Here is a 14,899-nt window from a genome sequence, read left to right as displayed (position 1 = left end):
GGAACTGGTTCCTAATTAAGGGTAAAAGAAAAACCTTCTAAATATGTAGTTTTGACCAGAGAAGACAAACACCTTAAGTCAAAGCTCCAGTCTGTTAGAGAACATCTGAAGTCTTCATAAGTAAATTACAAGATGCAAGTCGTTCGTATCTCTAAATGGGGATTATTAAAATGTTCATAACTTTCTTGGAAGAAATACATTTAAATATTTCCCCCTCAAATACATGATAATAGTGTTTTTATGTTGATGATATAAACGACAAAGCAAAATGACTGATATTAAAGCTGCATGTTTATGCACGCCTGCCTGATGCTGCCTTATTTGGTTTTTACCTGATCTCGAATTTCACCAAATCAGGTTTTTACATTTTTCTTTCAAATGTCAAAACAAGTCGCTACTGCAAAAACACACAAACAAACGTCTCTTTCCCAACCAACGCTGAAGGTATTTAGTGCTGCACCTGGAATGTAGACTTTAACTGTTCAAAATGATGGTATAATGTAGGTAGTTGACGATAGCCTTCATTTAACTAACACAGTAAATTACAGCTGTTGGAGGCCCGACGGCTGCTGTTAACTCCTGCAGTTGTCCAGGCAACACGAGAAAAATGAGTGAGCTTTTCTGCTCCCAGGCCTTAAAAACACAGTCCAGCCGACGTGTTAGTGCCAGAGGACAGATGAGGTAGACATTATTAATCAGCCTGCCGCAGCCACAGAAAGACTCCTTTGTTTTTTCTGCAGCAATAATGGACAGACGTCACGTGACCGCCGGCTCCACGTCAGACACATGAGTCAGCTGACAACGTTATCGTCTCTCCGATCAGCTTCGCGGCTCTTAATCACAGTTTAATGATTTGAGGCCAGTGTCAACATCAACTCTGGCTTTGTGAGTTCAGAGCTGTGCCACCCGGAGGCAGTCCGACATTCTTCTCTGTCTTCTCTGAGCGCACAGGAATGCTGGGACTGACTGGGTTGTGGAAAACGAACCAAACTGCATTCAAATTTATATAAAAATATTGTTGTGCCAGTTTTAAAAGCATTTTTTGGAACACTGTGAAAACTTCTAATGTAAGTTAAGTATGTGATTGTTGTGCATTGTTTCGTGACAATGCTGTCGCTATGGGGCTGACAACAAAAACTTTGCTTTTTTTGCATCATCGAAAAGGAGGTGAATCCTCTGGTTGGGAATGGTAAGTTAACAGGCCATGGTTTTTTCTAAAACATATTCCTGATGTAAACTCCTGAATTTGGGGCTGTCAAAAAATGACTAATATCCCATCTTCATCTCTCCTCCACAACACTATAAAGAGAGTCAAAAGCAAAGGCAATAAATTGCGCCCTTAACATCGTCAGAGATGTTTATACAGCAACACTTTTGAGTTTCTATGTGCTGGTGGAAAAATCCAGTTGTCTGCGTAGGTGTATTGCTGCCCAACAAAGCATCGCTATGTTTGCCTTGAAGCCTCTGTAAAAAGATGCAGATCTGAACACCTGGCTAAAGAATAAGGGCTTTATTAAGAGTTCATTTTCAACTATTTTAAGTAACAAAAGCAATTTAAGACCAAAACCTCAAACGCTAATATCAAAAGGAAAAAAACCTCAAGTTTTGACAAGTACGTATTGGTTTTTTTGGTGTTTGGAGAAATTGCTATACTATTGTTTTATATTTCGCACTTTTCTCATTAAAACTGAAGAGGACATGGAAATATCAGATTAGATTTATTCTACTTTGCTTTACTTACACTTGCAGACAAGATCCAAAATTAACTGGCTACCAACCTGTAACAAAATCTTAACCTTTCAAATCCCAAAACTCACCATGTTATCTTTTAAAAAGATCATCTAAATTACATTATTCATCAGGGCCACAAGCCAAAAAAACTAGAAAAGTCATTGGATTTTCAACTTAGACCCTGTACTATTCATCTGTGTTGTGCCATTCCATCAGAAAACGTAACCAAATCTGAGCTTAAAACGGTGATACTTCATCACAATTACTTGACTCTACATGTCACATTTAAAAATTTACCAAAAATAAACTGTTTACACTAGTCATATTCCATAAAAAAACTAATAATTTTGCAGTCCTTATTACAACCATAAAGCCATTAATAGTTCAGCTGTGAGCAACCGCCATGTGACAAAAATCTGTGAATTTCAGATGAACTGGGCTGACCTGCATTGTGTCATTACACAGAGCAGATAGGTGATAAGTGGGGAAACAAATTAAAAGTGCAAATAGGAAATATCTATAGGATATATAGTCAGCATTTACTTTTAGTTTTGGTTACACATTTGGGCAAAATTGTTGCACATGTTGATTCCAAGATTTTTCTATTTTTGTAAAATAAATAATGAATGGAATCCAATTTTATTTATTTATTTATTTATGGCATTATTGCTTTGTTATGCTGCACAAAACACATTTCTGAGTTGTCTCTACGTCTGCTTGGTAGCGCTGTTTCCATAGAGGTGCAGGACTTTATATTGCAGTGAAAAATGAGTCCATAGTTAGTAAAAACGTGACAGGACCAAAAAAATGCCCAGGAGCTACTTGGGCTCAGAGGGTGAATAGAATGTTTTTCCAGTATTATTCTAATTGAAGTGAGCGTGTGCAGTCTTACCTGCGTGTTGAGGCCTTTGCGCTGCGCTGCCGGCGTGTTGGCGTACGAGGAGATGGAGGAGCTGGTGTTGATGTCATCTGTGTCGATGTTGTCGCTGATGCCGCTGCTCACAGAGCTGCTGTCATCCCAGCTGGACACATGAGGAGAAAGAAAGAAAGAGAGAGAGAGGCTCACTTTAGCACTCTTTAAACAATTCATCTTCCACAGTGGAGAGGATGAGGGAGTCCACTTGGCTCTTGTCAAGCAGCCGCCCATTGGGAACATGTTTCATCCCTCTTTGAAAAGACAAACACTAAATTCACTCATCGGACAGCCGGCAGAGCCTGAAGACACGAGCCAAGTGTGATGCTTCTTATCCCACATGCATCCGCCAGCTGAGCCCTTTACAGAAAGAGATGCTTCTTGGAGCTCCAGCGAGATTTTCAGCTTTGCAAATCAAATACAGTGTTCCTTGTTTAATATTTGATTGTAAGAATGGCGATAGAGAAGAAGATAAGATCAAACTTGTGTCAGATATTGCTTAGAAAAAACAAAATGACATAAGAAATCCTGTGACTACGAAGTGAAAAAGCAATAAGATATAAGTATGATACAATGCTGGCAAATACTGATGCAAATAAGTAATATCACTCATGATAATGAAATCTTACACCTGTAAAATGAGACAAAAATGACAATGAAATGTTGTCCGCTATATTGACAAGTAACTATGTAAGAAAAAAGTCTGGAAACTTCATTGTACAATAGCAATAGCCACTATGATAAATGTGTGACTTTATATGAATACAAAGCAAAAGAAAAAAACTCAACGGAAATAAAATTATGTGGAAAAAAAAAAGACGGATCTGGCGTTTTGTGACCGCCTGGTGATTTCTCCTCCTTTATTCTCCATCTAAACTGACTTTGAGACACACACACACCATCACACACAAACAGGCTGAATGGGGTTGTCTATCATATGAACAAAGGCTTCGTCGGAGGGGTGACATCATGGTGTGTTTGTGTGTGTGTGTGTGTGTGTCTGAGCTCTTCAAACAGACCCACATGAGCGGAGCAAACACACACGGGGAGTTAATGCAGGGTATTTGTAAATATGTGTGTGTTCGTATGTGTGTGTGTGTGTGTGTGTGAGTCTATGTGTGTGTGTGTGTGTGAGGGGGGGCGCAGGAAGCTCGGCCACTTGGCAAACATCACTCTGAAAGGACCAGAGGGAGGCTGATGGTGGCGGCCAGTGCAGGCTTGGCTGCAACACACAGGACACACACATTCACAGAAACACACACAGAGCTTGTGTTGTCAAACTAGCTGCATTTTTACAGTCATCCGGGTTTCAGCAAAGATTAATGACACCCAAAACCCTGTCAAGGAAGCATTTCGACAACAAAAACACACACACAAACGCTCACTGATCACTTTTGTTCCAACAAAGCCGCAGCTAATAATGTTTTCTTGATCAGTTAACCCATCAAATAAATCAATTTTACTGTCAGCACCCCAAACTTATATTTTCAGTGCTATAGAACAAAGAAAAGCTGTAAATCTTCACATTTGAAGGGCTGGAACTAGGGATGTTAATTAATTTTATGTCAAACAATTAATCAGCTATTAATATAGCTAAAACATGCATAACAATACATAGATATTCTCTGAAATTTTGCAATAACTAAGCAGCTTTTTCAATTTTCTCATTTGAACTGCATGAATTATCTGTAAAATTGTCTTTTAACTTCTTTCAAACTCCTCAAATCTGCAATTTTGTCTGAATCTAGGGTTTTATTTTGGTTTAATTATGTCATATCTTGGACTGAGAATCCAGGACTAGTCAGATTTTGGCATTTCTCTGCTTCCATTCATCATTCAGGTTTGATTTCTTATACATACAAAACAAGCAAGTCAGCAGCAAACTTGGACGTCCTCAGTGTTTCCCATAAACGCATGAGAGCACATCATAATTATGGCTTTGAAAAAACAAAACACAAACAAAGGAACGGTCAGAAAATCCCATCCAGATCACCACCGAAACCCAATCAGCAGGAGTTCTTCAAACCAAAACACATCTGCTGCCTTCTTCTGAAGCAGCCTCGCTAACAACCTGACAAACAGAGGCAGACGGAAAACTTCCTTGTGGATTCGCCAGTGCGATCAATCACAGGGAAGAAGAAGCAGCAGAGCGGAGAGTTGAAAGCATCCGCAGAGCCGAGAGGTGCTGAGAGATTTAGAGTGACCACAAGCGTTTCAAGCCATCCGTACGGCCACAGGGGGGAAATTCCCCCACACACACATGGAAACGCACAAAAGGAAAATAAAGATTGGTGCAGACTTAAGAATAAAACAACCCACAATGATGGCAGTGATTTCTGGGTAGAGTTTAAATCAAAGTGCAAAGAGTTTATAAGGGCACACTCACACATTCATATATAGGTATCTACCTGGTCAGGGTGCCTGGGTTGCCGTGGGAACCAGACCGCTGCGGGAAAATGCCAAGCTGGACTGAGAGCTTCATGACTCCATGAGAGTTCACACAGACAAATATCTCTCTCTCTCTCTCCTTCTCTGAGCTCTCTCAGTGTCTCTCGTCCCTCTCTGGCAGAGTTCCTAGATCGAGCTCCTTTGTCACTCGTTGCACTGATGCTTCATCCCTCGGGCACAGTTCGTCTCTCTCTGGACTGACACAGAGGGAGAAACCAGGAGGGGAGACAAGAGGGAAGGACCTGCCCTCGCTGCTGGTAACATGAGCCTCCTCCGGGACCGTTAACCACTTCACTGCTGCAGCCGAGCCACTAATAGAGCACACTGGAAGGAAACACACCCCGAGCCCTAAATAAGCCACTTCAGCCTGACAAGAATCAGCCGGCAAACACAAGTCAAAACCGCATGATCACAGACAAACTCTCTTCAAAAGTTAAAGGACAATCCTCGTCCCGCTGTCGCTCTGCTGTGTGTTTTCCCAGCTATGGTCTGTCTGTGTGCGCAAGACTGCAATTTCCCAGACAGATCCACCCTGACTAACTGACAAGCCAGTGCTAATTAGAGATCAGGCCAAACGGCGTGGCCCAGCCCACAGCCTCCCGCTGGCACAGCAACCCGCCAGTTAACAACCGTCGAGGCCTTTACGGCCAATCACAGGAGACGGAGGCAAGAACCGCAGGCAGGAAGCGGTGCCAAACGCAGTGCCGGCGAGGTCGCCATCTAATAGATCATCACACTGAGGGGAAGATGGGAAGAGCTTCTTCCCAAATCACAAAATTACACATTTTCCTTCCTTGACCTCTCACTGTCTCGTCATGCAGATAGTTGGGGGATTTGGAGCTTTCTGTCGCCACCATAATGTAAAGGATTTTGTTTCTGGTGCTCACAGAATTGAAAAGTGATTGGATTTGGGGTAAACCGACTTTGCGAGGAGGCTTGTCATTCACTCACTAAGAGGCTAAAAGGCCTGTAAACCAGCCAAAGAGGACAGTAGAGGAGAATGGAAAGTGACCCAAATCAAGACATTCCACAGAGGAACCTCGCCTTTCGCCAGGTCCCTTTAGAAAACTTTCCCAAAGGGGTCAGAGTTCAGAGGCCAAACCTTCCAAACTTGCTTAAAGAGAAAAGCAGAGAGGAGGGGAAGGCAGGAGGGCCAATGAGGAAACAGGGCTCCGGCGTGGGTCAGCCAATAGGAGTGTCTGAGTATCCTGAGAAAAAGGCCGTGGTTGTGTTTGTTTTAACTTTTCTTGTGTGTTCCCTCGGGACTGCGGTCGGTCGGTCGGTTGGTCTGCAGGACTGTAACCCCCCTCCTGAAATTAAAAAAAAAAAAAAAAAAACTCCGTCCAGCTCTGGCACATGCACACGAGATCCGTGCCGCAGAAATGTACACACAGACATGCGGCCACAACAGAGCCGCGAAGCAGAAGTAAGGGGATTTCCTGTGTTTGAGGGGCGACTACTGGTCCTCACACTGCAGCTGGATCATATAACCCCAAATCTCAGACAGACAGACAGACAGGGGAGGAAGACGTTGACAGACTGTCTCTGACTTACAGCCCTCAGGGTTTATGGGGGACACACAGATAACAGCATGGACAATGTTGACAGGTGAGTTCTGAATCCACCTGAAACATATCAGCAGCATCAGAAGAGGAAAGACTATTGATTTCTATCAGTAGATGACACAACATGAAAAACGTGTTTCTGTTATCGAGCAAAAACAACAAGGCTGTTATTATAATGTAACTGGAATCATATGTTGACAGTTAGTGATTGATAGAGTTTAATCTATCTGATGAGGAATGCTGATATGAAGTGATAAATAAGAGGCCAACCTTATTAAATTCAAATGTTGTTGAAAGTCGCAGCTGCAAGGGAACAAGTTGTACACAAAATTGAGCCAGATATCAATATCTATTGTGCTAGTTGATCCAGCTCCGATTTCCGTACTTACAGCACTCTCAGAAGTGGCTGCAGCACATGTAGCTGAGCAGACAGTGGTGTGGAGTAAAGTGGTGTCTTCGTGTTACAGTGAAAATTATTAGGGTCCTCGGTTTTACGATGTCCTCGACCTATGGCGTTTCATCGTTACATCAGAACTGGTTACAGGGAAGCCCTTGGTTTATGACATATGCTGTTTTATTGTTGCGTCGGAACTGGATACATAGAATTTAAGTCGAGGACCCCCTATATAAATTGCAGGAAAAATAATAAACTGTGAGCATCACCATTTGTGCTTCTCAGTATTACTCCAGTATGCACTAGTATAGACAAAAGAATTTCAGAATTTTGTACTTGTCTTCAAAAATTTTCATCGGTCAGACTCTAATAAAAAGTATAAAACCAATTTCATATTTGACATATTCTTGAAAACATTGTGATATTTCTTTCAACAGTAACAGAAAGAAAACAAACACAGACAGTTACAAAACTATGTGATGCAAATCAGGTTTCTTGCTGCGACAATAAATAGCATTAGTATGACAAAACAAAAACACAACAGCAGATGTTTTCCTGGCATCTGTAAAACTGTTTTACCAGTTTGACTGTGTCACAGAGAAGATGCCTCAGAACAGCATTTGCACTTGCAGCTGCTCACTGCCTGAGGCTTCACTGAATAATACAGGGAAGCTTTGGGCAATGCAGATCTGACGTGTGATGTGATAATAGGTGTAGTTCATTGCTTTGGTTTTTATTGCTTATTTCCTACAACATACAATTGGGAAAATATTACAAGTATATAAAAAACTTGAGCTTGTTTTTAACTGTGTGGAAAGCAGCAACAGTCAGGACTAAACGGACACAGTGTGAAGATGAAGGACTCAGTGAGGGGGACGCTGGGACCCGGCACATTCCGGGCCGGAGCCCAGAGTCCTGTGGTATGAAAATGACACAGCTGTCCCTTTAGGAAGGACTGGAGCGGACTGAACTGGACAACACACTGAGGAATGTCTCTCTGCTCCCATTGTCTCCTGCCTCGGGAAAACATTTCCTATCTGAGAATCTATCAAAGCATTCGGATCCCTCCGGCCGCCTCCCTTTCACACTGGTTTTCCTCTGACTCCGCTCTTTCTCTCCCCACCCTGTGTTTGATGTGTAAACACACAATCCCACAGATTCGACCCACTCACCCGGATGCTCGGTGAAAACACACCAAGCTCTTCACACGTGACACGCATCGCTGAACGCAGGCACACGACTCCACCGCGCTGCATCCATTCATGCAGCAAAAAGCAAAAAAGACAAACTAGGAGTTTCTCACATGTGTGCACAAACACTACATAAACACACACCGCATACAAACCAACAAATCGTTGTCTCAGTGCGAGAATGAAACACAAAGCTGGAACTCCTGCTTCTGCACCTGTGCTCTAGGAAACATGCTCATGACATCCCTCAGAGACAAATAGTAAAAATTGACCAGTTATGTTGGGGAGCAGCTACGACACAAAGGCAGATTTTTACTGGAGTCTGTTATGTTTTATGCTCATCTGGTTTGAAACTTTATTTGAAAGTGTCTCCAGATGACAGATGATGATCCACTTTAAGGAAATTAAACATTTTCAGGAGTGTCCGTTGGGAGTTTTTCAACTTTTCTCTTTGTTCTGCAGCTGTTCTCAGTTATGACACCATCTTAACTTAATTTTTAGTTGCACAGCATAAAAATACACATTCAATTTAGATAAAAAATTTGTTGTGTGAAGCAAAAACACAATGCACTGCCTACTAACCATCTGAAGCACAAACGGTTCCAGTATGTTTGAAGGACATGTTAAATTGCACCATTTATTAGAGCAAGAAACCACAAAAACATGCAAAAAAATCACTGGATTTTTTTACTTTCCAGTGGTCCTGCATTACTTTCAGTGTTGTTGGAAAAACCAACTAATCCAAGTCATCGAAATCACTTTATTTCACTAAATTTCAAAAAGTAAACTGCATGCCATAAGCAGAATCTGTAAAAACAACAAAAACAATAAATGGTCTGCTTCCTGGTGCAACCTATAGGCCATATCTGGCTGAACTGGGTTGAACTGCAGGCTGCGTATGGAAACAAATCAAAATGTAAGTAGCTAAATTTTTATATCATATAAAGCCAAGATGTTTTCCTCATTATTGGTAACACTTCAGAGAGAAATGCAACCATGTTCTTTATGTTTATGATTATGGCATGCTAACCATAGCTGTGCAGGACTGTATACTGTGGTGAAAAATGAGCCCATGGGTGAGTAAATATGTAACAGCAGCAAAAAAAAAAAAAAACAAAAAAAAAAAAAAAACGGAGTAACTGCTTGGAGTTCAGAGGGTTAATAACAGAAACCCGGTAACCGACACTCTGAACAGTTACTGAGCTTGATACTGACGTCTTCGACCCCAAACACAGCTCAGACCATAAACTTTATATTAAGATGATTGACGCTGCACCGCTTCCTGAAACCAGAATATGTTGGAAAATGTTGCTGTCATGTTGCATTGGTGACATTATTTGCAACCAGACTCTGTGCGGTAGAAACCGGGTGGTGGAGACCTCAATACCACATCTTTACATGTAGTTACAGGTTCTGGCTCCATCTCTAGGGAGCATTAATGTTGTCCATCTTTACATTCAGCCTATGCTTCAAACCTACACTACAATAGTGAGAAAATTTTCACAAACACAAGGTATTAGCTGCTACAGATGGCTACAGTGTGAAATAAAGAGATTTTTTCCTGAGTTTTCCAACCTTAAAGCTGCTTAAAGGAGTGTACAATTGGAAATTTCATGTTTAAAGGGTTTAATCTGACATAAACTGATCATTTCTCATGTGAATGACACCATTTCAAACACATGGGACAAAATATGTCCGTCTACAACCTGTTTCAAGTCTGCATGCAGGCTTCTGTCCCCAAGCTTTTCCTGCAGCTCACATGGCGATATGTGAACAATCAAGTTTATACTTTAAAGCTGCAACCTGCACGAACCCACTGCCTGATCTCCATCTGCACCCAAACTTATGGAAAATATCAGTCATGAAGGATGAAAACTTACCCTGTGCTGACGGCCCCACAAACCAATCACTGTGTTCTGCTCCTTTGTTCTACTTTCTCCATCTACTGTTTCCTCCTGTTGGCCTGGTTCAGATTCCAGACTGGACCAGAGACATGGGAACGAGCCTCTGACCTCTCCCTTCAAAAACACTGCTGGCTCGGTGGCTTGTTCTGCTGGCTGGAGCTCATATACTTTGCAGACGTCCTGATTTTGAATCTGGCTGCAATATCTGTTGCATATCAAGCTTTTTTTTCTCTCTCTGTGTGTCAATATACCTTATTGCTCTCAGCTGAGTAATAAAGCAAAGAAATTGGACAGAAGGGCAAAATGAAAACAAGTTTAAAGAGATGATATAGAACAGTGAGGATAAAGATAGAAGTGAGAAGAACTGTGGAGGCTGAAGCTGCAGTGTTTGAAATAAAAATTCACCTAAGCTCCACCCTCTTTAGCATGCATCTAATTGTGCAGAAGGAGGCAGGTGCTGGTTAGAAACCCTGAGGGATAGGAGGTGGTGGTCTGCTGATACAGTATCCATGGCAACAGTAACATCATTTCTCCCTGGACTTTGTCTCCGTTTGAACAAACATCTTGCTTTTCCTCATCAGTTCTTCCCAATTTCCCTTTAAATAAGACACTCAACCCTTCCCACAAAATAAAAATTGGTTTGCGTTAGCTTTTTCTATTTTAGTCAAAAGATCAGAAATGCCAAGAGGACTATTTCTTTTAAAGAGATAAGATTAAAATGAATAAGATTCTTGCTGTGTAGGTGGGAAAACATTGAACAACAGCTGTGGTATGAGTGTGTGGGAGCTTCATTAACTTGGGAATATATTTGACCTTACATCTTGAATCGAACAGCTACGGATTCCGACTCCCGCGAGCCCAACACATGCCTGGCCGACATGGCTTCATTACAAACACACACACCGCTGGGACTCAGCAGCTTCCAGCATGAACGTAGCTGGGAGGCAGTTACAGCATTTAGTATTCGAGGGAGTCAAAGGCTGCGTCAGAGTCTGGATATCCGCAGAAAAAAATATCTGGCTGCATAAAGTGAGTGTTTGAGTGAGATAAGGAAAGAGGAGACAAAGGAGAAGAGTTTAAAACATTCTCTTCTGGGTTAATGTGGAAGATTGATGGAATATATTCACAAACGTCTTTGCTTTTTCCTTTTTCTTGCCAAGATCAAATTCTGAGGTCAGTTGCTGTAACTTCAAAATGTCACTGAATGTTTCTTTTTTACAACCTCCCACTTAAGTTAGTCAGTTTTTCTTATATTTTTATTCAACATGTGACTGTGCTGCGGTAGCTGAAGTTCAACATGGTCAGCATGCAGAGGAAGTCAGCAAATAATCACATATTGGGACTTCAACTCAAAGGTCAGACACTAGAACAACAAAAGAAAAGCAGATACAGCAGGAAAAGTGGATTTCAGTTATGATTTGACTGCACCATTTCTACCAAGTTACCCAGATATCTGACGTGTTAACATACCACTTTAATCTATTTCCTCAATAAACTAAATAAACGTGTATTTCACAATCGTGGATACACAATGCCAAGATATGAAGCTATACAAGAAATGTTTGAGTCAAATGGAATCCAAAGACAAAAATGAGAAGAAAATTTAACCCACCAGCTTGTGATAGTAATGCATCTCCGACAACAGTGGAATTCCCATTATAAACGTATTTAACTTAGTTTTTGCACTCAACGCAAACTGTCATCGTATTGGCTCAGATATTTAGCATTTTGCAGATTACTTGTATTATTGTTGTGCTTACAAAAACTTCTTTCCAACAAAATAACCATATTTCATTGAAATAAATGCAAAAATGTGCTACTATAACTCTAGTGCAGCTACATTTTTCCATGTGATTCACTACACATCTTGGGTAACAGCCTATTAACACTTATAAAACTTAAATTAAACATATGTGTAACATAAAAAACAAAAACATTTCAACATGGTTTTGTGTTGGACTTTTTGTTATTTAAAATTTATCACTGTGATTTTCATTTTCACTGACAAATGTACACCGCTGTTCAAAAGTTTGGGGTCACTCAGGAAATGTCATGTTTTCCATGAAAGCTCCCACTTTTATCCATGTGCTAACATAACTGCACAAGGGTTTTCTAATCATCAATTAGCCTTTCAACACCATTAGCTAACACAATGTAGCATTAGAACACAGGAGTGATGGTTGCTGGAAATGTTCCTCTGTACCCCTATGGAGATATTCCATTAAAAATCAGCCGTTTCCAGCTAGAATAGTCATTTACCACATTAACAATGTCTACACTGGATTTCTGATCAATCTGATGTTCTCTTCATTGAAAAAAAATGCTTTTCTTTCAAAAATAAGGACATTTCTAAGTGATCCCAAACTTCCGAATGATAGTGAATATCAGTTCCAAAATTCGTTTTATCAGTCTCTGTGAATACTAATAATCGATATGAGTGTTGACCCTTAAAAAAACCTTCATCATAGAATTTCTTCATTGTCATTGCAGATTTCTTATTAGAAATAGGTATTCAGAATTGCTACTAGATACTCAGTTCCCGACAGTTAGTGTGAGTGTTTTTCAGCAGCCATAATCAAATCCTAAAGTTTCCATCTCTTCATGTATGAAAAAAAATCCTGCTTCCTCCACTGACAGCCACAGATGGTTTAGGTGAGTTCATCATTTGCTGTGGTGCCACTAATCCTGGTAACTGAACACTGACTCAGCCTGCAGCCTTCAGCCATCATTAACCAAACGCTCCTGGTATTCCAGAGTGGAGCCGAAGTCCAACACACACATTCACACAGCAGACTGCGACGGTTACTGGAGAAGACCTGAAACAGCAGCTGTGATCAGCGGTGACAGGTTGATGTTGTCTCCAAGCAGCGACAGCACGACTAGGGAGGGTTTAGGGGTAATAGTTACGATATGTTTTCTTTTCTCTTTTTTTGATACCGATGCCTGTTACTGCTAATGAAGAAAGGCCGATAACTGATGTTTAGAACCAGTATACATGAAATACATTTTTAACTGCATGTGATAGCAGAGAACCTATCATTCATAACTATACTTCTTCATTAATAGGGGTGACTATAACTGAATATGTAAAATAGAAATAAGACTGATTACATTATCTCCTCAGTTTATGTTTGATCTACTGAGATTGATCAGTTGTCCTCTATTTTCTTAATCTTTCACCGTTCTATCACTTTTAAGGTCCATATCGTAAGGCATTATTAGTTATTGTTCTCCAGACTCTGTAGTATCAGGTTATTCTGTGGGTGACTGCTAACTTAGCTGCTAGCCGTTAGCGTAGCATTAACCACTGTGAGAGAAGATAATTTCCTGTTTGTGATCAATGGCTTGTGTTCCTCAGCGAAACCAGGAAGGTATGGTTGACTTGGCTGCAACTAAAAGTCACAAGACAAAAATTCTGCAAATTTTAAGCTAAACTCGGCTGAACTGCAGGCTGTGTTTACAGCTAGCAGATAGGAGACAAGTATGGAAGCTACAGAAATAGTCAAATATATACAGTATGTACTTGCACTTGTTGACTCGAAGGTTGTTTTTCAATTTCTGTACAGTCAATAATCAAATAAATTCAACATTTTCTTTTTACTTTTTGTCTGCTAGCCATTAGCCGAACCTTAGCGACTGTGACAGGAGATAATTTCCTGTTTTTTGCCAATGGCTTGTGTTTCTTGTTCGTTTTTTCCTGCTTGACAGACATTTCTGAGACCACAGAGGGAAACAGACAGAGAGAGGAGGCTGCAATAGACCTGAAGTAGAGCGTTTCATTTATCAATAATCTGCCAATAAAAATACAGATACCAATTATCATAAAAATGTCAGATATCGGCCTGGTCAATAATCGGTCTATCTCCAGTAAATGTACAGATGAAGTTGTGTTCCTGTATGTAATTTTCATACAAATATACTGCTGGCTCATGAAAGACTGAAGAAGAAAAAGAGTGAAAGGAGGAGACTGATCCAACATTTATTATTACAGTCAGAGCCTGGAAGGAAACCACAACATTGAGTCTGCTGAAGCAGGGGAACAGGTGGGGTTACAGAGGACAGACAGAGAGACAGACAGGTAGAGGGTGAGACTCATGCAGTGCCAGGTGTTGTTGGTAGCTGGGCTGATAAGGGAGGGCGAACCATCTCTTTCCCTACCTGAGGCCAACAGGGAACCTGCTCAAGTCCAGACAGGAGGGATGATATATTGAAGCTCTGGGCAAGTGTGTGTTACACTGAAGCGCCTGTAGCAAGTGTGTGACTGTGTGTGTGTTGTGAAACATGTTCCAAACAACTTCAGCTCAATCGCAGGTGGAATTACAAGCCTCTGGAGAGAAACTGGAAATCAAAAAAACTGCTTCCAGACCCACAGACAGGCTGCAGTTCAGACAATAAACCATCAGCATGGATTATTTGAAGCATCGTCCATCAAACTCGCAGCTACACAATGATTCCACATGATAAGGGCAGACAAAATAACGTGCACATGAATCACAGTAATGTGAAAATTAGTACAATGCACTTGCTAGGGGCTGCATAAGTGAGGTGGGATGTGCACGTTGTCTTTCATGTACCAGAAAGAAAACTAAACACAACCCAGGGAGGCCCGTTTGAGCAACACGGTAGATCCATTAGTTTATCAGACGCCAAAAACAACACGCAATGATTTGTACTCTGGAAATTAATCACAGCAGAATTACACAATTCACACTGCAGAGTGATGTTCCAGGAATGTGTGATTGTGTGGGTTTGAT

At 41.0% G+C, this 14,899-nt stretch overlaps 1 protein-coding gene across 15 annotated transcripts in view; it reads right to left on the bottom strand.

Moving 5' to 3' along the window:
* nav2a (neuron navigator 2a) overlaps positions 1–14,899 on the bottom strand; it is a 299,433-nt gene that overhangs the window by 41,405 nt on the left and 243,129 nt on the right. For all 15 annotated transcript variants that reach the window (XM_055004563.1, XM_035946341.2, XM_055004401.1 and 12 more), the window contains one exon: positions 2,624–2,753. In XM_055004563.1, the coding sequence (XP_054860538.1) occupies positions 2,624–2,753 (130 nt within the window). The remainder of the gene's footprint in view (positions 1–2,623; positions 2,754–14,899) is intronic.

Source organism: Amphiprion ocellaris, chromosome 1 (genome assembly GCF_022539595.1).
Source record: "Amphiprion ocellaris isolate individual 3 ecotype Okinawa chromosome 1, ASM2253959v1, whole genome shotgun sequence".
Taxonomy (NCBI): domain Eukaryota; kingdom Metazoa; phylum Chordata; class Actinopteri; family Pomacentridae; genus Amphiprion; species Amphiprion ocellaris.
The sequence above is the reverse complement of the archived record's forward strand: the minus strand, read 5'-3'. Positions and strand labels throughout refer to the sequence as shown.